The 20,816-nt window shown below is 40.6% G+C and overlaps 1 protein-coding gene across 10 annotated transcripts in view; it reads right to left on the bottom strand.

The window, feature by feature from the left end:
• LOC105200931 (tyrosine-protein phosphatase Lar) overlaps positions 1 to 20,816 on the bottom strand; it is a 225,861-nt gene that overhangs the window by 16,991 nt on the left and 188,054 nt on the right. For 3 of the 10 annotated variants that reach the window (XM_026135377.2, XM_026135373.2, XM_026135374.2), the window contains 8 exons: positions 8,048 to 8,158; positions 6,711 to 6,986; positions 5,991 to 6,275; positions 4,668 to 4,691; positions 4,075 to 4,175; positions 3,656 to 3,985; positions 3,190 to 3,340; positions 1,751 to 2,047 (listed from right to left, as the gene is read on the bottom strand). In XM_026135377.2, the coding sequence (XP_025991162.1) occupies positions 1,751 to 2,047; positions 3,190 to 3,340; positions 3,656 to 3,985; positions 4,075 to 4,175; positions 4,668 to 4,691; positions 5,991 to 6,275; positions 6,711 to 6,986; positions 8,048 to 8,158 (1,575 nt within the window). Of the gene's footprint in view, positions 1 to 1,750; positions 2,048 to 3,189; positions 3,341 to 3,655; positions 3,986 to 4,074; positions 4,176 to 4,667; positions 4,692 to 5,206; positions 5,864 to 5,990; positions 6,276 to 6,710; positions 6,987 to 8,047; positions 8,159 to 20,816 lie in introns of those variants that run through there. The other 7 variants (XM_039450210.1, XM_026135378.2, XM_039450209.1 and 4 more) reach the window with 5 other exon arrangements.

The raw sequence follows: 20,816 nt of genomic DNA, 5'->3' as shown, positions 1-20,816 counted from the left end.
TTATTTACATGTTTCATGTGGCTTACTCAGTTAGTGGCGCGTATAAAAAAAAAGGAAAAAAAAAGTGTCGGAAATAATGGCACGCGGGGCAGCCAGTCTGACTTCTATCTTCATAACACGTGGCAAGAGTGAATTAATAAACTAAAGGAGAGAAACGAAACATCTTTACTGACGTAACCACGGTAACCACCAGAAAGAACACTGAGTGTAATGAGTACATATTATTAATATTGATATATTACGATAATGTGAATAGATCTTAAAAACTAGCTGTTCAAAACCTGGATCATCCTCCTGCAAATGCTTTAAGGAAAGACAAAAACACTTGAGTGAGTATAATTAGATATTAATTAGCGTGTCAAAATAGATATCCAAGTTTTTAAAAGTGGGGCTGGGGGGTGAAAAAAACCAACGGCAACGAACAAAGAGAGAGTTGCGATTAGGCCCTGTAAAAAAACGGTAAGAAAATTCGTATCTTTCTTTTTCTTTCATCTTTTAATAGCTGAGCTCAAAAATTGGTTATCAGCTTCTGAAAAATCCGTGGCTGCGTGCACCTGGAAAAAATGATTGTGGGCACACTAAAAGGGGGAGGGGGGTGGGAGATGGGGTGTTTCAAAGTTTTGGGGAAATTTTTGGGAAAGCTAGAATAAGTCGTTTGGGAATTTCATTGCCGCAAAAATCCAAAAATATAAAATCTCGCCAGCCAAAAAAGTAGGGCCATCATCGTTTCGTGTTTCGCGTGGATGCCGTTTCATAAAAATCGGGAAGAGTGAAGGAGGTTACGAAAAGAACGATAGGAAAGCGATCGGAGTAGCGTGATCGGAGAGGCGCGAAAAATACAAAAAGTCGTGCGCGTTCAAAACTTTTGTTCGCGCAAAAAAAAAAGGTAACCCGACCGGAAAAAAAGGGCCGTGTCTGTCCTCTTTTCCTCTCTCGTCACGATGGGCGATTTGATAGTTCGTTTCTCGAAACTATAACTGTAACACAAGAACGGCGTGAGAGAAGAGGAAAGCTCATATATATATAATATAATACAGAGTATAATATATTGTATAATGTAATTTAATAGAATGTAATAACGTAAATACAATGTAATATAACATGAGTGTAGAGTCACTGGAGAGAAAATATAAACGACAGAGAGGATACAGAACAGAAAGTCGTGATAAAGGAAAGAGAGAAAGAGAGAGAGAGACAGAGAAAGAGAGAGAGATAGAGAGAGTATCTGGTTGTTTGAGAGTTCGGGAAGAGAGACAGTGGCGAAGGGTGACGAAGTGGCGTTAGCGTAATCTGAAATCGAAAGTAATGTATATTATACGTAATGCATTCACCAGATCAAGAATAACACGCGGCGTGTCGTCGCAACCCGCACTGGAACCGCGCGAGAGTATAACCGGACTTTTGGCGGGCTTTTATATTTTTGGCTCTCGGATGAGGCGCGTTAATTACTTCATCCCAATATAGTATTCCTTCCTCGCGAAGCTTAGCGTGTGAAATTCGTAGCGACCGCGGCGTTGAGGTTTCTCTCTCTGTGCTCGATTACGATCGTTTACATTTTTGTTCAACAACGTGGAGATTGAGAGATCGTATGACACTCTCTCTATCAATTACTATATTGCGATAGCTATTGGTAAACATCGATATGAAATGTTCATCCTCTCGCGCTGTGTGTCACCACGGATTTTACACGTTACTCATCGCGTGCCTGATGTAAACAGAAAGACTTTCAGTCAGTGTCTGTGATACATACCGTCCTCGTGAGTTCTGACCGAGATAGGATAACTCGGAGGTCCGTCACCTACTCTGGTCCCGGCCAGTACCCAGATCCGATACTCTGTCCACTTTTTGAGCTCGTCCAATACGAAACGCGTGTCATTCAGTTTGATAATCCTCGCCTCGGAATCGGAGCGACCGCTCTCGACGACTTGCAGCCTGTAGTAGGCGATCCTCCCGTTGGAGCGTTCAGCGGCCGGCGGTTCCCAAGTTACCAATATGGAAGTCGGGCTGATTGCCTTGCCGGTTACATTGCGAGGCGGAGCCCCGGGGACTGTATAACACTCAGTTATAGGAGGGGAAAAAAACAAAATAGGGGTGTCATAATCGGCAGTTACCGGCCGATCGTACTGGCCCCTAGCTTGAGGTCAAAGACGAGAATACGAAAAGAGTTGCTGATAATTATTAATTTGCGATCAGCAATCTTGCAAAGTTTCACACAAGTACTAAATACGCTTCTTGTTTTAAAATATAAATCGTAATAACACACGCAATATCAAGCATTTTCACTTGTATAATAAATCGGATGGTACACCAAGCGAACTGTTTTCGTAATTCTTATAATTTGACAGTCTCAACGCTGAGACGCGCGCACAGTCGACGGTGACTGTCGAGGGATACTAACAAAACGGTATGTTTGGTCAAGAGGTTCAGAAAGGTGTAAAATATTCAAGGTAAAAAGTCATTGATCCTTGAACAGTCGAAAAAAGATGTGATTAGAGACAGTACTCCCGGAGTGGCGGTTCATGTTAACTCGAGCGCATAATTAACGCAGAGTTAACGACTTACACGTTTATATAATTGCAAGGGAACGAGACAACGAAAAACTGAAGAACGGACGATAAATCAATCATGTTATCGAGAATGAAAAGAGGTGCCCAAAATGCACACATATATCAATGCAGTGCTTAGTGCAATTTATATGTATGATATGTACGTATATATATAGATATATATATAAAGTGGCATCCAAAAACGGCTTTCTTATTTGCAACGCATGCAATCATTCTCACTCTCCCACACTTCACTTGTTTCAACGTTATTCTGTTATATTTTTCTGTTTTTCCCTTTCTTTTTACGCTCTCTTTTCCTTTTTCTTTCATTATCAAACGCGTTCTCGAAGACGAAAGGTCTTCGCTTTCTTTTTTTTTTTCCGAAAGACTCTTTCCAAGGTGTTGTGCGTCGATAGCTTACGCTATTTGCAGGAGCGTCTAGCGCTACAGCACCTCCTACCTGCTGTGCCATCGCGATACGCGATCGTGCGCGAGGATCAGGTGCGTCCTACCCGAAATCACTACGATATCGAGTAGCCGACCGCCTCTTGGCCTCGCGACAAGCGCGTATCAGCATGCGTCTGGCACTCCTCGCTGCATGAACTCATTCGATTTCGTATTCATTCGTGCGCGTTCTGCTTACCGTACTGTTTGGTGCGAACCGGATACGGTATCGTCGTGGCACCCTCTCCTCTCTGACTCCTCGCGGCCAGCCACACGTAGTACAAGGTGTTCGGATACAGGCCGGTCAATGTGTAGTTCTCGGTGACTGGTATCCTGCGATGATGCTTCTCCTGATTCGAGCAGAAATGTCGAGTGCGTTAAATCACGTAGGTTATACAGTCATCGTTTTTAAAGTCACTTGTAAAAACCCTGAAATCTTTTTATCTCCTGAACTTCGGTCTACTACTCTATTCCCGAACGATTAAAAAAATTTATTTATTCTCTTTAATATTATATCATTATCCAATTAATATGGAGAAAAGAATTAATATTGGAAGAAAGATATTATTAAAGATTGGTGCGTGGCATGAAGGGCTGAACAATGTGGGCAATCGTTAAAACAAAACACAAATCGATTTTAACATAAAAAATGTACAACTGCCTACCTTCGCGTAAGTGTCATTCCAATACAGCTCATAGCTGAGAATATTCTCAGCGCTATGAGCGGGCTTGCTCCATTGGAGCGTTACTTTGGTCTCCCCGATGTCGACCGCCGTTAGCATTTCGGGCTGACTCGGTACCCCTTGTTGCGTTTTGATTTGCACCGGCAGACTAAGAGGTCCAGGGCCGACGCTTGTGAGCGCCTGAACTCTTATGGTATAGATCGTGTGCGGCGTCAGCTCCGAGATGGTTGTCAACTGGCTGTTATCCACCATCTGGTACTGCCAGGACGCCATGGGTTGATTCGAGTCCGTTGTGTAGTACACTTTGTATCCCTGCAGAGGGGCATATCGCGCGTTGGTTAGCGATAATGGTGAAAGTTTGGAAAACCACGGTGAAAGATAATTTCGAAAAAAACACCGACCGTCACTTGACCGTTCGGAGTTTCCGGTTCGTCCCACTGTATCACCATCGTGCTGGAGCTCAACGGCCGTACCTGAACTTTCCGCGGCGCTGTACCGGGTTCTAAAAAAGAGATTGCCGGTTTTTAGCGTTATTAGAGAGACCGGATGAAGAGCAGCTAAGATACACACGAAGATGCGGAAGGGCACGTCGGTTAGTCACACGATAAGAAACCCTCCAAAAAGAAACCTTTCAAAAAAAAAAAAAAAAACTATAAGAACCAAGAGCAGGTGCGATGTAAAAATAGGGAAAAGAAGAACGAAATTAAATTCTATTTTGCGTCACTAAGACACTACGGTGATAAATGGGTATATTTTCAAAAACTCACACTGTACGCAATTAACTACAAAAATATCCGAAGGTGTGTGCACGTATCGATGTATAAGTATTAAAGGTGGCAAAGTATGCACGTATTTGCGTCAGCGAAAGTGACAGTTGTATGTGCGCGAAGTAACAAAACGAAAGAAAACCAAAAAAAAAAACTACTCAGGCAAAGAAATCGACGTGAATGTACCAAAATGTACTACGGCACTCTTAGTATATGATTTGACTTACTGGCACCTCCATTTGTCGATTCCGCTATCCCAGGAAAAAAAATGTCAAACGATTATTCTCAATTTTCGATATATAAATAGGCAGTAAATGCGGAGTGAAAATACGAAGTGCGAGAGCGGTACATGTCTCTTTCGTATTTTCACGAGGTGAGAAGTGTGCTACTATTCTGTTAGGAAAGGTGCAATTTCGCGTGCTGTCTCCCCCGCGTACTCGTCCGTTTCTCGCCCCCTCCCTTCTTTTGCAAAAAAGAAAAAAAGGAAACGGAGACGCGTATAGTCGAATTGGAGAAAGAGATAGAAATAGAGAGAGAAACAGAGAAAGAGAGAGAAAGAGAGTGAAAAAAAGTGAAAGAGGCAGTGAGAGGCTGGGATATAGAGGCTGGATATATAGTGTAAAAAATATACAAATGACACGAGACGTCGAAGCGCGGCGAAACGCTGTGGAACGGCCCCGCAAAAACACTAACACACTGGTGCAACAAAGAGCAGATGGAGGGAGAGAGTTTGGTGATAGGTGAAAAAAATTTTCTTGTCACTTACATGGATCAAATCGTGCGTCCACGGCGGACAGCATGGAAAAAAATACAGAGTTTCCCTCAAAAAATGTGCGTAAAAATTCGCTCTTCTTTCTGGTGTGTACAAAAATTCTATCTACGTGCAAAAAATTCACGCTCGTATCGGAGTAGTGCCGTTCCTCTACTACACCTTTACGTTATTGTCCTTCGATCCTCGCGAATGTGGATGCGCGGAAAAAAAGGGACGTCGAAGTGCGTTCGCGTTTTAACTCGCGAACTGACCTTACTGCACGACACACGTAGTATGCTCGTGGCAAGATGCAGAAATGAAACGTGAGCTGATTCAGTGAGTGGGTTTACTTTGTCATGGCGATCGTGACACAAACGCCCGGTAAAGTTTCCGTGTACGTCAAAGATGATTGATTTAATAGATGTCGTTAATTCTTGCTAAGCTTGATCGAACGATGAGTTCGAGACTGACGAGGGCAGAATGTTCAAGATAAAATGAGACATTTATGCAGAAACGATATTTTCCCTCATTTGCTAATGTTAGTATTGAAAAATTTTGGCACCAAAAAGATGAATTTGAAAACAATCTCTTTTTATTCAGGCAATCTCATTATAGCGATACATTTGTATAGTCAAATAAAGATTTATCTTCGAAAATGTTCGATTTTTTCACTATATATGTCATTCCAATATATTGGAAGTGTAAATATACTTTGAAAAAGGAAAATAATCGTTTCCAGTTACGATAGAAGCATAAAAATGGCTTAGAATAATACGATAGTAAATGCTATGGTACTGACTTGTTTCACCAGTGGTGACCATCACCGGGGCACTTGGGGGACCACGCCCGATGCTGTTCACGGCTATCACGTAAAGCTCGTACTCCGTATACGGGCTGAGACTCCTAACATGGTAGTACATCGTCGTGATACCGGATATCTCGGCGTATGCCTGGTTCACGTGCTTCGGTTTATGCTGAATTACGTAATACTGCAGCTCATCCGGTCCTTTGTAGGACCAGCTCAGCTTCACCGACGTCGCAGTGATGTCGGACACTTGAACGTTCTCGGGCGGGCCGGGAAGAGCTGCAGGGGAGGAGAGGGAGTATTATTATGGCTTTACTTTTCCATTTCGATTTATAAATAGCATGTCTAAGTCTCGTAAAATATAAAATTATTTATTCCACTTGTCGAAATGAGCATAAAATCGTCGCGATATTTAAGAAAATCTTAGAAAAACATTGCAAACGGTAAACTTATTAGCCGTGATGTGTAACAGTAAAAATATTTCCCCCATAAAAATTCTTTTCCAAGTAGTCACCCCCAAATGGTAAATTGCTTCGTGGCGATTGTTGCTATCGTAATGCAAGGTCTAAGCTTGCTGATCGATTATCCGGCGAATGCAACGCGCGATTAATCGGTTCGTATCACGTAAGCCGGAAAACGCGATCCATAAAAGGTCTATAGAATCTGTCTGAATTAAAGAAGTTTTCGACTCCAAGTCGAAAATTCAATACGAACATTGAACTTTCACCATCGTGGTTGCCTCAATTACACCGAGATCGCTCGCGGCGGTGCACGTGTAATTGGCGGACTCCTTGATGTCCGCCAGCATCAGGACATTTTTGCCGACCGGCAGGTTGTCTTCTGGCGTCAGATCGGTCGCCGGGTCCTTCCTCCATTTCACGTAGGGCATAGGCGCACCCACGGCGACGCAGGTGAGATTCAACGACCCGCCCAGCATCACCTCGCTCACCGACGGTGGTGGAATCGAGAAGCTCGGCGAAACACGACGTACTGAAGCACAGCACAGTCGTCAAAATAAATACCTCGTTCTTCAGCAATTATATTTTATTCAAATTTCTATTTTTCGATCCTTTTCAATTAAAATTAATCTCAACTTGACGTTAAAGTTACTACGGAAGCAAGATACAGAAGTAAATATTTACTTATTTACCCGCGGCAAGTTGAAATTCGTGAAAACTTGTGAATTATTAATCGCTCATAATTAAAAATCTACCAATCAGGTAGATGCCGCATAAATTTTAAATTGAGAAATGAATACATCCCTGCATAAGAAAGATGCGCAAAGTCAAATCTTGTGCATAATATATGACTTTACATTATACGCATGATCGTTTGTAGAATGTAAGTCATATTACATTATGATTGAGCGCACGTGACTGTTTATTTATTTATTTACGAGTGACATTAAATCGAAATGCAAACGCGCGTAACGGCGCATCCAATTAGGGGATAATTACGTGCGCATGTTTTATGATGGCAAATTAACTGTGCCCGATGAAAATCCGCGAAGCAAAACTCCGAACGATTATTTTGCAAAGCCGTCGAGCAGATTTTGTAAATCGCGAGTATATGGCGATTTAAACGGCAACGCGCAGCCATCGGGACTCGAGATCACGGCAAGAACGGAAAGTCTCGGCGCGTAACACGCGCTACGTGAGTCGCGCGAGCCCTTTGTGCCGCCCGTTTAGTTTAATTACGTCCTAATTGCGTTGCATTAATTTTAATTACAAACAGGAAAACGTCTGCGTTTATGGCATTGGCGTGCGGCTGTGCGACGAGCTCGCGCTGCTTTCGTTATTTGGCCAACGAAAACATCAGCCTCTTGCGGCTTCAAGTTCGCTGGTTTTCACCAGTCTTTCTTCTCCCCGTTTTTATATCGTATTTTTAATAAGATACCGAGCAAGGAATATTTTCTCCGCCACAGAAACAATGAAAAGCTACGTTTGTTGTTTGTTAACTGTAAATTGCGGAACGCGCTTGAAAATTAATTAATTTAACCTACGCCGCGCAATATTCGGTGCAGGCATTTGTAAAAAAATTAAATTGCATACCTTTCACGTATAACGTGGTCGACTTGGAGTACTCCGTGCCCACGGAATTGTTAGCAACGCATTCGTACTTGCCCTGATCGCTTACGTCGGATTCGGTAATCTGCAAGGCACCTGAAATGCAAACGCAGAATATTGTCTATCAAAAATATATTCCCATCTAATTATAGTAGCACTTTTACATGTACACATGCACGTGTACGCCGCATATGTACAACAACCTCGACATATGAGAAATTATTCTGATGCTACATCTAGATATTTATAAACAGCTATTTATATGCTGAACTTTATTACGTTAATCATACATTTTTTTAATAACTTTGATATTCTTAATTAATGTAGGACGACCAGATTTTTTTTTTATCTGGTAGCACAAAGTTATTATAAATCATTAGAAGTAATATGAGGATGAACAACGAAAGGAAACGTTCCTTAGTTTACCGCGTCGTTGTGAGCAATCTCCGTTTTGTGCAATTAAATTTAAAGGTATGGTAATATGTATGCGGTAACGAGCTCGACGAAACCACGTTTGAGTGGACGTCTACATTCTTTGCCTCTCGTCGCGTCTTTTACTTCATTTTTCCACCGCTAATAGAGTTCCTACCACGTCCTGCGGAGACGTTGAGCTCGGTAGGGCTGGGAAAGGTCGACCTCCTCTCCTCGTGTCGCCCTTTTCTCCCTCACCCTTCCTGCTCCTCGCCTTTTCTCACCCTCCCTTGACTCGTACATTCCGGTTTCTGTCTGGCTAAGGGAGGGGGTTCGTGCGGGGCTTTCCACGATGCATCAGCTCCCTTGGAGCGCGATACCGCGATGATGAACTGGCCGTTGCGAGGCGTGTGATTATCTTCGTCGACGTCACTACCGGCCTGGTATAATTCAAGCCCTCTCCCCGTGACCTTCTCCACCCACGAAGCAGCCGCCGCCCTGCCCATTCGTAAAGTAAACAGTGGCGAATACCGGGAATCGAAAACCGGGGCGGTAGAACGGGGAGGTAGACTGCCATTGTGGGGTCGATCGCTCGCTTTCAATCTTTCTGACATTTTATCGATGATGACGGTTATAATTAGGGGATGATTGCGAGTGAGATAAGCGGCGCGGCGTCTAGTGCAAATAAATTATGAAGGACGTTTTGGTCGCATAATAAGATACGCGACGTTTATTGCGGAAACAAAATACGCGGAGCACGATGTATTCTGACGTACATGAATCACGGCATGTTGCATCGAGACGAAAACGTGACTACACGAACGGGCGGATTGGTTTACCTCGAAACTCACAGTAAACTCCGGATATTTTTTCCCCCGGAAGACAAATATCGTGCGCGGCCTGGTGCATTGTTTCCCTTGCGAGCGAACGAACGAATGAACGAACGAACGAAACATGTGCGCGAACTGTTAAAGGGTTCCATTTGGTTATTATGGCCCGCGGGTTAAAACGGAGTCCGCAATTATCGGTGTGACCCGGCGCGGCTGTTAATTTCGCAGGCCGCCGAATTTTCGCCAGCTGCCGATTTCGGAATTCGTTATCCATCCGAGTGGGTTCACGTGTCATACGCGGCGGTTTTCAGTAGCCGCATTACGATCGTAACTCTGATCGTAGAGACACCAGTGACGTAATTAGGACTTTTGAAAATTCGTCTTTCTTGCTTTTAATTAAAAACCTCGATTCTTATTATATACCGATTTCCAATCCTTTCTTTTTACTTTTTATTAAAAATTTGATTTTACCGATTTAGTAAAATAAAAAGCATCATCTAGGATCATTGCATTCTAATTGGGGATTTGTAAAAAAAATGTTACAACTACTATTATTTAATTGAGAACATCTAAAGTTTACAAGGTGTATAAAATTTATTTGTAATAGGAATAGACTGTGAGCGTTTTAACTTCGCACCAGGCACTACGATTTATCGAGATAGCCCTGGTAAGGAAAGAACTCGCCTAGGATAGAATTCGGTAAAGTATTTGGTAGATAGACGGGAAAGAAACGGAAGAGAGAGTAAGGGTCGAGGGTAGAAAACACTCCATCACGAGTGAGAAGCGAGGCGGACTGATATCGCGTACGATCGGAATACGTAATCGTGCCTCATCTACAATTTCCCGTAAGCCGACCAGGAAGGAACGCGCGCGGTCGTATTGTTATCCCGATAGAATCACGTGCGCATTGTTAGCGCACCGACGCGAAAAAGTTATACCCGACGAAGAGTATGACCTAACACGTTATCTATCCGTCATCCGGAAAATTTTCTTTCATGCAAACTACAAATGTATGAAGAATACATCGTGATTTTTAGATTCAACTTTTTATTTTCGTTAGATTCAAAATGGGATATGCAATTTGTTACGCTGCTGTACGTGGATGTGTTAATTGATTGTCTTTTATCCTTTCGAATTATTTTTTATTTCAACTTATATTAGTATCAATCATTTGCAAAGGTATTTTCTGACAAGCTTTCGTGTCTATTGGAATTTATTTTTCACAACTCGGGAAATATATAATTTCATTATGTTTCATCCTTTGAAGAGAGAGAAAGAGAGATTTAATTATTCATAATACATTTTTAAAGAATAAAGTTTTTGTTTCTTTAAAAATGTAAATGTTAAGTAAATGTTAAAACATTTTAGTTTAATAATCACTCATACTATTATGCGCACGCGCACGTATCGTTGAATTACATTAAGATGGGAAATTTCTTCAGAGAGCGAGCGCGTCAATACTAAAAATAATTAACATCCTTTTCTTTCCAGCTGACGGGTTTTACTAACGCTCGTTTTAATGTCCCATTGTCTGGTCGGTGCCATAACTTCTCGCTTTATCGCATATACGTGCGAGACGTAAAGAACAATGCAGAATTAACAGGTGAACGCGCGAATTATCATTGGTTTAACGATAACATTCTGCGGCATAACAGCCGCTTAAAATATTCATAGCGGCTGCGAAGAGGGACGCGTTACCGGCGATGATGAACAATTAAATCTCGAACATGTGGTGGGACCCGACTCAAGATGACGGCAATGCATCGTGCTGACTGTTTCTAATAAATTTTAAATAATCGGCACACATGCGAGTCGCTTTAAGTATGATCGACATATATTGTGCCAGAGAACACGAAGAGACATTTGCGTTAAAAGCGATATAATACCCTGTTCAACTTTTCATAATCCCAGTTTACCGTATCGATCGGATAGCCGAAGTCAGGAATATTTTAAATGGGTAGTAGAATAGATAGTGTGATATCTTTATCTTTCTGCCGTAAAATTTTTCAGTGAAAAATGATTCGTTCCTCGACATCAGATATTTATGCGCATTGGGCTTTTCGCGCTTTTGAATGGTACAATTTAAAATTTCAGTAAATAAATAATATATATGTAAAACCGTGAATTATATAAAACAATTAAAATCTACATAAGATCAACGAACGATCAATATTTTATGTTACTGCTTAATATTAGATTTGATATGTAATTTTTAAAACTGTGACTTTCTTTTTAGTATTTGGGGAACGGAGGAATGCTTGTTGCATTAATATTTAATATTATTAAATTGATTTAATATAGTAATATTCTAACTTCAAGAGTAGTTTTTCAAGAAAGTTTTGAAAAATTAAAAAGTGTATATAAAATCACACGTATGAAACATTAAGATCTATTATACCGTTCGTTGGCTCAACCTAGATTTTAATTGTATTAAAATTTGAGACTACGATAAATATATCGTGTCAATTTGTTTAATCGTATGTTTCACTTAAGTATATCGTTTTCTCCAATTTGATTTACTCCGCTAAAAGAAGATAACAGTATATCTCTCTCTCTCTCTTTTTCATTAAAATAGTGTATCTTGAGGAAATTTTCACGCTGCTCTTTTGTCGATGCAATATACATGCGTAAATGTCTAAGTTTGGTCGCATTTTACGATGCACAAGGGACACAAGAGATGGATCGTATCGATTCAAACGCAATTTTTAATACCGTGCCTCCCGCAAATAAAATTAAAACTGTTTCTATTTCCATGTTTTTTTATTTTGACAACGATGTAATGCCTTGTTTTTATTAAATAGTTATTGGTGATGCATTTTGTTTTTACATTCACGGGATACGCAACGAGATACGCGGCCGAATAAAAATAATAGGCAAATAACCACGGCCCTCTCGCGCGCTATGTCGATCGATATTTCCAGTCCGTGACAATTAACGATTTCCACGAACTTTGGTACGTGGTGAAGCAACAGCAGATTTTTGACGAGAGAAAATCGGCTTCAAATTCATTGAGGAATCAATCTCATTCTATTATCGACAGCCAAATAAAGGTTTAAGATAAGTGTAAACGTTAAATGGATACTAAACTTATAATTTCTCATTTTTTTAATCTCGTAAGACAGAAAGAGGACAAAATCCGAAGGCACTATATATAAACTGTGCATCTACAGTATAAGATTTCTATTTTGTAATCAAGATTCTTTTTATGACGACGCTATTTTAAGAAAAGAATTGTACCGTATTATTTAAATCGAACAGTTTGTTTTATATAAAATGTGGAACACTATATATAGTCTTAGATTGAAATACAAAGGCAGACGGACAAATGAATGAATGCGAGAATACAAAAGTGTTCTTACATTGTTTTCCAATCGACTGATTCAATCCAGACAAAGCTTCGCGATCGACGGATGCGCCGGTCGGATGTACGGAAAGTGTCGAATTTTCCTTACACTTCGGAAAATCGTATTTGTGTCTCGCGAAAGCTTCGGGCGACACGTCCCGCCTGTCAGTAGGCGCAGCGACAGCATTTTTCTCAGGCCTTTCCGCGAGATCCCGGACGATTGCGTGGGGGATATGCACCGGCACATGTGCACACGATGCAGGCGAAAGGGCGTATACGGTCGTGCTATTTGTGTGTTTGCCGACCAATATTGAAATATCCTCTCTTACATTTAATATTACGGGAGCAAATGTGACGCATATACGCGTATACACGTACACACACATCCATGCGTATATGCATGCATGTACGACACGAATGCACGAAGTGCGTCGTTCTGTCTCTTCGCCTCATCCTCCACTTTTGGATAGCATGCGTCGCGAGGTAAAATCGAAGGATGAAGCGGGGATGAATTCGCCGCGCACGACTCAGTGCATACGGGATTCCATCCGGATAGAATACAAATAGGAAATATGTTTACACACCGAAAGCATTCCGAAGTGTACGCTGCGTATACCTCCGATGCGTCCGCCGTGTACATTGCCGCGACACTTTTTAATCCCGACGTGTGTATTCAACGCGGAATTTCGTTTCAATTATGTTAGAGTTTACATCTCCGATTTTACGATTTATAGTTTTCGATCGTCGAAAAGTGAGTTTGAAAATATGGTCGTGAATATTTCTCATTTTTCTCTTAGCCCGAATGCGAAAAACTCCGACATAAAAGGCTAGATATTAAAAACGAACGTCAAATACTATTTTAAAAGCTTATCCTTTTTTAAAACTTTAATAGTCACGAGTGCACACTTTTAAAAGTTACATACACGAGAAGAGAAATTCAAAGAGCAATTTGTTGCACATTTTCCAAATAAATTTCAATTTTTAAAGTTATTAGATTCCGAGTTGTGTTTCAGAGATACACACACACACACACACACACACACACACTCACACATACGCACACCCAAAGAAAAAAAGACAAGAAAAAGGGGTTCTTTTGTTCTCTCGCGCCCCTATGCTTAGCTTGCAGAATCGTTAGTACGTTGTCGTACGTCAATGCTGGTTCGAGATCACGACTGCATTAAGAGACAGTTTCCAGTGACATAGCTCAATTGTAAGCGCGGCCTGAATTCGATCCCGAATCAAAGGCACAGATGGGAAATTACCGTCGAAAGCGACGCGTTGTGCTAATATAAGGACAATCGGCGGTATTATGCGGGTACGAGAGGGTACGCAGTGAGAAATGCTTTGGACGACCGTCGAGGTGCAGTTACAACAGCCGGAGCCCTTACCAGAATAACAGCGACGAAACGAATTTGCGCCAGTTATTTAGGGGTTAGTGCCGAGTTCTGCCTATTCGGATTAATTAAAGTGGAAAGGCGGCGACGGTTCTCGTTCGCTCGCTTGCTCGCGCGAGTTTCCTATCGCATGCAATTGGGATTTCTTGGCGCCGTTCCAGTTTTGTTTGAACATTGTTTTCGCGATCGGAACCCCGTTGAATCTCGTTGTCGCTGTGAGAGGAGGGATGGTACTCCGGGTCTTTTGACGAAGCGTCATTTAAGATAACGAACGCTCTCTCTCTCTCTCTCTCTTTCTCTTTTCTCCCTCGCGTCTCGCCTTGCTCGTCTTTGTACAGCGAAAAACAACGGAGAGAGGATCCGCTTCTCTCCAAGGATATATCGGGTAACGCCGCTCTTTTTCCTTTATCCTCCCTTCTTGCCCGTTCTACCTCAACCATCGGGTTCCTCCCACCGCGAAAAGAGAGTAACTCACTCAAGCTCCCTTCGCGTAGCCGGTGTCATAAGTCAACCCCCTGGGTAAAGGGTGGTCTAATGGGCCCGGGAGAGCTTCTCCAGGGGGAGCCACGGCGACGATGGAAAAGACGCCGGTGAAAAAGGTGGAGAACGCGCTCGTCTCGCTATAGTCGAGCGCGAAGGAACGAAAGGGACGAACGGGACGGGCTTGAGGGACCGGCTGAGAAGGAGTGCACATTCGGGAATTTCAGCATAAGTGTTAAGCTCGAAATGTTCATTCTATCTTGGAGTTTGTTTCGAACTCCCTCTTCGTTACTCCCTTTCGTCGACGGCTCTCGCTGCGCAAAATTTTGTACAAAACACCGACGAGAGGAGAGTGCCCCACGAGAATCGACATCGAGCTGTTTACAGTATAAATTCCCGCGGTTGATCGCGCGAACCGATTTAACAACACCGTTGACCATTGTACCACATCGAGCCGCGTGCGACGCGACTGTGTTAATCGATGCTGCGATATCAAAGGTAATGAACTGCAACATGAGGAGTTTGTAAGCGACTGTAGCACGGGATAATTGTAACATTTGCAATAATCCGAAACTGTAATTATTGTATATGCGTTGAGAGGTCACCGTAATTAACTTCCAAAGAATTAGTATAGCGAACTCTAAAATGTCAAAACTGTGTAGTAATTAGCGGATAGTCATCAGATGTATGATAAAATAGATGTAGGCGATAAACGAAGAAGCAGAAAAATGAAGAGAAAAGAATATTGCGCTCACGCTCGTCGCGTAGTTTCCGTCAAACTTGGTTTCTTTTCGTTATTAACTCAGACTAATGGGTTGGAGAACATTTTGTCGCCACGTGTTCGTTACGCAAAAAGCACGTGCGCCTCTCCTTCTCCGTCAATTACTTCGATGAAACGCGAGATTCGCATTAATTCGACTCGCGGTCGATTTACTTCAAGCACGATGATTAAGAGTACTGCGGTTATGCGTGGTCGTAAAAATGCGGTACGGTACGGTTACACCCAGGAAACATTGCGTGGAGAGTTAAAAATGAAGCGTTTGCGATAAGAACACCGCGGACATTAACCGGACTTCGTTGTATTATCACGGTAATAATCGCGGAGTTTAGGGGACTATTCGTCGAGAAACTCGAAGGGTCCTTTATTTTAAAGAAGGCTGATCTCGAGTCTTTCTCTTCTTTGGACCTCGCCTCCTTAATTATGAGTGATAATGAATGAAAACGACATATGAGGGAAAGTTGCAAAATGCATATCACTTGAGCTATTTTCTATTGTACAATACTTCGCATTTGGTGCTGTTTTGAATGTAAATCAAAGCTCGAAATTCTAGCTTAATGTTTCAGTCATCTATTATTACGTGTTAAACCTTTCAATATTAACAAATTAATTTGTTGTAAGCTTCTCTGTAACATGCTGCGAAAGGTATGAAAACCGATCGCCTAAAGCATACTTGTGGTCTCGTAAATCGTACTCCATTTTCGAAAATATCAAATTTATTATTTAAACTAATTAAAAATATAAGGAACCATTAGCTAATTCTTATTTTAATAATTTATCGAAAAAGCGATATTTAATAATTCAATAGCGATATTCAAATATTCAATAGCGATATTCAATAATAAATAAATTATAATAATAATGAAAATTTAAGAATACTGAAATAAAACTGGCTTGAATTAATCTTTGACATAAGCTGACAAATTTACATCAATTATACCTGATTTTTTAAAATGCCGATAGCATGCACAGAATGAAATTTGTTAAATTTTTGCTAAGTTTAATCTACGTTACTTATTTGTTAGTTTTGTCACTAAATGTTGCTTGTATAGAGTAAAAATGTAAATTATTGAATAGGTACGCTTTAAAGAACCGGTATGCATTCAGCGACTTTAAAAAAATAAATGAAGAAAAGCATAAAAGAATTAACGATTTCATGAGCATATAAAACTTGATATCGAAACTTTTATACATGTATGGAACAAATCTCTCTCTCTTTTTTTTTTAATGATTATTATCTCTCTGGTACTTCTTCCAATTTATTATCGCGACTTCATCGCAGGCACCGAGAAGGTCTAGAAGTCTAATCTTCTTCTTCTTCTTTTTTACTATTTCTTTTCTTTTCTTTAATCTCCAAGACAATCTGACATCCACGATCATCCCGTCGCGACGCAATGTCTTCCGTTAGGGCACCGTTAAGTCGCTCTACTATATTACGTCGCTTGTTCCAAAGTTCGGCTCTCGCTCATCAAGCTCCAGGGGCTTTAACGCGGGAAATTTTACGAGTGTTGACGAAGCGCTAACCGACGCTCTCCGCTTTTACCTCATCCCCGTTGCGCACCATCACTTCGTTCGCGGCTTTACGAGCGGAGAACTGCGAAATATAATTTAACGATTCGCCGTGTTAAGTTTTGCCCGCGTCGTTGCGCGCTCCTATACGAGGCGGCGGCGGCGACGACGCCGCGCGCGCGAGCAGCCGTGAGAAAGAGAGAGATTTCCTCAAGAGCTACGCCGAGCCACCAAGCCGAACCTTTCACCAAGGCGCCCCGCTGAAGGTTAAATGAAACGTTAAACTGCTTTAACTTATGCGCCCGCGTATCTAATTAAATTTGCCGTCGCGTAATCGCGCGTCGGAGTTCACCGGGAGAACGAGCGCGACTTATCGGCGCGGGCTTACAGCGTGCGCTTAATATGTTGCTCACATGTTGCTCGCGTCGAGCGAGCTCTCGCGTGTCCACGCGGAATTCTTACAATTTTTCATCAAACCTCATAATCCTGCGCTACTCAAACATTTTTCACACGTTTCTCGTACGTCGTAACGCAATTGTATTTCATACGACGGATTAACACTTCTTTTTCAACCACGCTTTTTAACTATTTGAAGCTCAAGTTTGAGAAATACGTTTAAAATTTATTTAACCTCTACGAATGTAAAAGAAGTTACAACTTTTTGCAGCGGAATTCCCCGAGACTTAATATGATTCATTATAGTTCGCGTTAATCATTTTTCAAAGGAAAAAAAATTAATTATTACTATTACGTACGTGATGTTACATGCTGCTGGGAAAGCGCGTGTTTTTACAGTTCTCGGATTGTAAACGTATTAACGCGCCAAGTGCGAAGATCTCGCGGAATTTAATCGCGCGCAGTGAAAATGTGAGGGAGCAGTTTGGTAGTCTCAAGCGCTACTCTATGACAAGCAAGAACGCTTTGATATCGTTAATGTACATCGCGGATGTAGCTATTCCCGTAAATTAACGCAAACAATGGTATATAACGAGTATCTGGGGCACGGGCGCGCTCGCGCACGAGCCCCGGCCGGAGATTGTGCGGCGAGTTAAAATTTTAGCAATGGCTTAATTCTCGTCGACAACGCGAGAGGCGAAACGCCTAGCAAATTTAATTTACGAGGTTTGAATAATATGTATGCACACGCAATTTTCGCATAATTCTATATGTAACCGTTGCGAAAGCGGATGTACCGCCGCGCGCGAGAAAAACGTCTATCGTCTCTCATCAGTCATCTTTGTAATATATTCGCTACTTTTTTTGCATTTCTTTCGAATCCGAATCTCTTTTTCGGCAAAAATTTGTACGCGTGATTGTGTCTGTTAAACGAAATTGAATTAAACATATCCATATAGGAAACACTGTTATAAAAATCTAAATCTTATTAATATATATATACATATATATATATATAAAATGGTTACTACAAATTTTTCAATAATGGTTTTTATAAGCATTTAGGGGAGAGTTTCCAAATGTATACCACTTAAGCTATTGTATATTTCATTATATTTCGCATTTGATGCTTGATTTTGAGTGCAAATCAAAATTCTAAATTTTAGTTTGATATTTCCGTCGTCTATAATTACATGTTAAATTTTCAGTAATAACAAATTAATTTGTTATAAGCTTTTCTGCAGCACGCTGTGAAAGGTGTGATTTAGAAAAAATCCGGTCGCTTAAAGCGTACCTGTGGTCTCTTAAATTGTACTGTTTTCTAAAATATCTAATTTATGAATTAAAGTAATTAAAAATACAAGGAACTATTAAAGGAATTAAAAAATCATACAAGAAACGTAATCTTTATTTTATTAATAATTTATCGAAAAAATGATCAAATATTCAATAATTAATAAATAATAATGACAAAGTAAGAACACTAAAATAAAACTGAGTTGAATTTATTTTTGTAATTAAAACATTTTTATTCATAGTGACTAGTTTTACTATTATCGTTTCATAATCTTATTAGTATCATTTCTTTATAGTAAAATTTATGATGGTACGATTTAGGAAACTTGACAGAGTTTATAAAAATATCGATTTAATATTTATAATAATTATAAATGTGTAAAATATACAATAAACGTAAAATGTTGTACAATAAATCTCCTTTTGTAAAAGTATAACGATTCAAAATAAGATTGCATAATTACGTTATTATCATTTATATAAGATGATAAAAAATTTATATCAAATGTTTACTTGATTTTCGAAAATGTTGATAGCATGAACAAAACAAAATAAAAAATTTGTTAAATTTTTGTTTATATTATTTATTTATTTACTTCTTATTTTTATCATTAAATGTTGTTTATATGAAGTGAAAATGTAAAATATTAAATAGGTACGCTTTAAGAGACTAGTACGCATTCAAGAGAGAGAACTTTTCCCCAAATAAACTAATAATATATAAAATAAAGTAAATGTGTTTATATACACTGAGAAAAAATATTAAAAAATGTATTTATGGAATATAAAGTTAATTTCACAGAGTTAAATCCTTATTTAAATATGAGAAAATATTTTATTCCTAACGAATAAACCAATTAATAAGAAAAAAAATATAGATATAATAAGAAATATATTTAGAAATGGGAGAAATAAGAGATATATTTTATAGAAATGCACAATATATTTCGTCACAAACAACTTTTTTTAGAACTAATGAATATCGAAGAGAAAACGTCACGAGTAATATTTGCTTTTAAATATTTGGACTTTTTTTTTCTTCAAAGAGAGAGCATATCAATATCTTTATATAATATTTAATTTTCGGTATTTGAATGATTTTTAGAGTAGTTCTTTGATAAAAATGTTCACATCAGACACATTTTATTTGCGTTCAGATATTATCGCGATACGCCCAATGTGTAAAGATCTTTTGTTAATAATAATACTTTTTTTTGTTTTTTTCCTTTAATTACGGAATAAGCTTTGGAAAATGGATTGCGTACATCGAGAAGTTTGTGTTTTATTCTGGAAAAACACGATGTGTCGAGTGCAACGATCGATGGCGTATGTTATTTTTGGCGTCGCTCTCTGATATTTGGCGGCATCCAGTTCTTGTTTCGAGATAAAACATAGCGAAACGATGAAAAACTCTGGCAAGAATGCATCATCAGTCCCCAAAAAATTCCCGAACGCGGGCGCAATCTATCGCGCGGTGTTCCGCAAACGCGTTAACAGTTCCGTGCGAAAGATACGAACGGCGCGCGCGCGCGTACAATTTTCGCGCGAGCTTTCGCTTAACGAGTTCGAGGACAGGTAAGATTTACGAGAAAAATGCTTGTCAGCGCGGGGATGGAATTTATGAAAACTCTCGTTTCGCCCCGGTCGGCCGCGTCTCTCAGCTCTCCCGCTCGCCTACTCCCCAGCCACCCCTCGTTCTCGCCCGCCCCTTTTCTTCCCCCGACGCGCTCCTTCCTCCTTATTTCTCGTCCATCCATTTCCCTCGCGCGGAACTTGGTGCGCCGCTATATCCAGAAAGTACATCGACTCGTGATGTACTTTTTGCGATACATTAAGGCGTATATTTTATGGGACGTGCGTATAACGCGAGACTGCGCAGCGGTAGCATATCGCGAGGGGGTGCGCGCCATCGACTCAGGGATACGAAGTTGCGAAGACACGCGAATAACGTTAAGGGTGCGAGCGAGTGACTGATGCGACTCCGGGGGTCGCCTCTCATCCAGCGCTAGGGGTTGTCAACCCCTCTCCGTTAAATTACACTTAACTCGATCTTACGACCGACAATGGCACCGTTACCCCCATTCGATAAAAAGTCACACGATGACAAAGAGCCGTAACCGTATAGCTTGCATCGGCAAATTTAATTTGCGCATGCTGAGCGACGTAATTGAATGCATGCCGTGTGATTAACGTGCGAAGGCAAAAATCACTTTAATCAGTGCGAACGTAAGTTACAATTAGAAGCGAGAAAGACCCATAAACGGGTCATAGCAAGCTCTTGATGCTAAAATAAAATATGTTCTTCCGTGATTTT

The sequence above is a fragment of the Solenopsis invicta genome, chromosome 6 (assembly GCF_016802725.1).
Source record: "Solenopsis invicta isolate M01_SB chromosome 6, UNIL_Sinv_3.0, whole genome shotgun sequence".
NCBI classification, from domain to species: domain Eukaryota; kingdom Metazoa; phylum Arthropoda; class Insecta; order Hymenoptera; family Formicidae; genus Solenopsis; species Solenopsis invicta.
The sequence above is the reverse complement of the archived record's forward strand: the minus strand, read 5'-3'. Positions and strand labels throughout refer to the sequence as shown.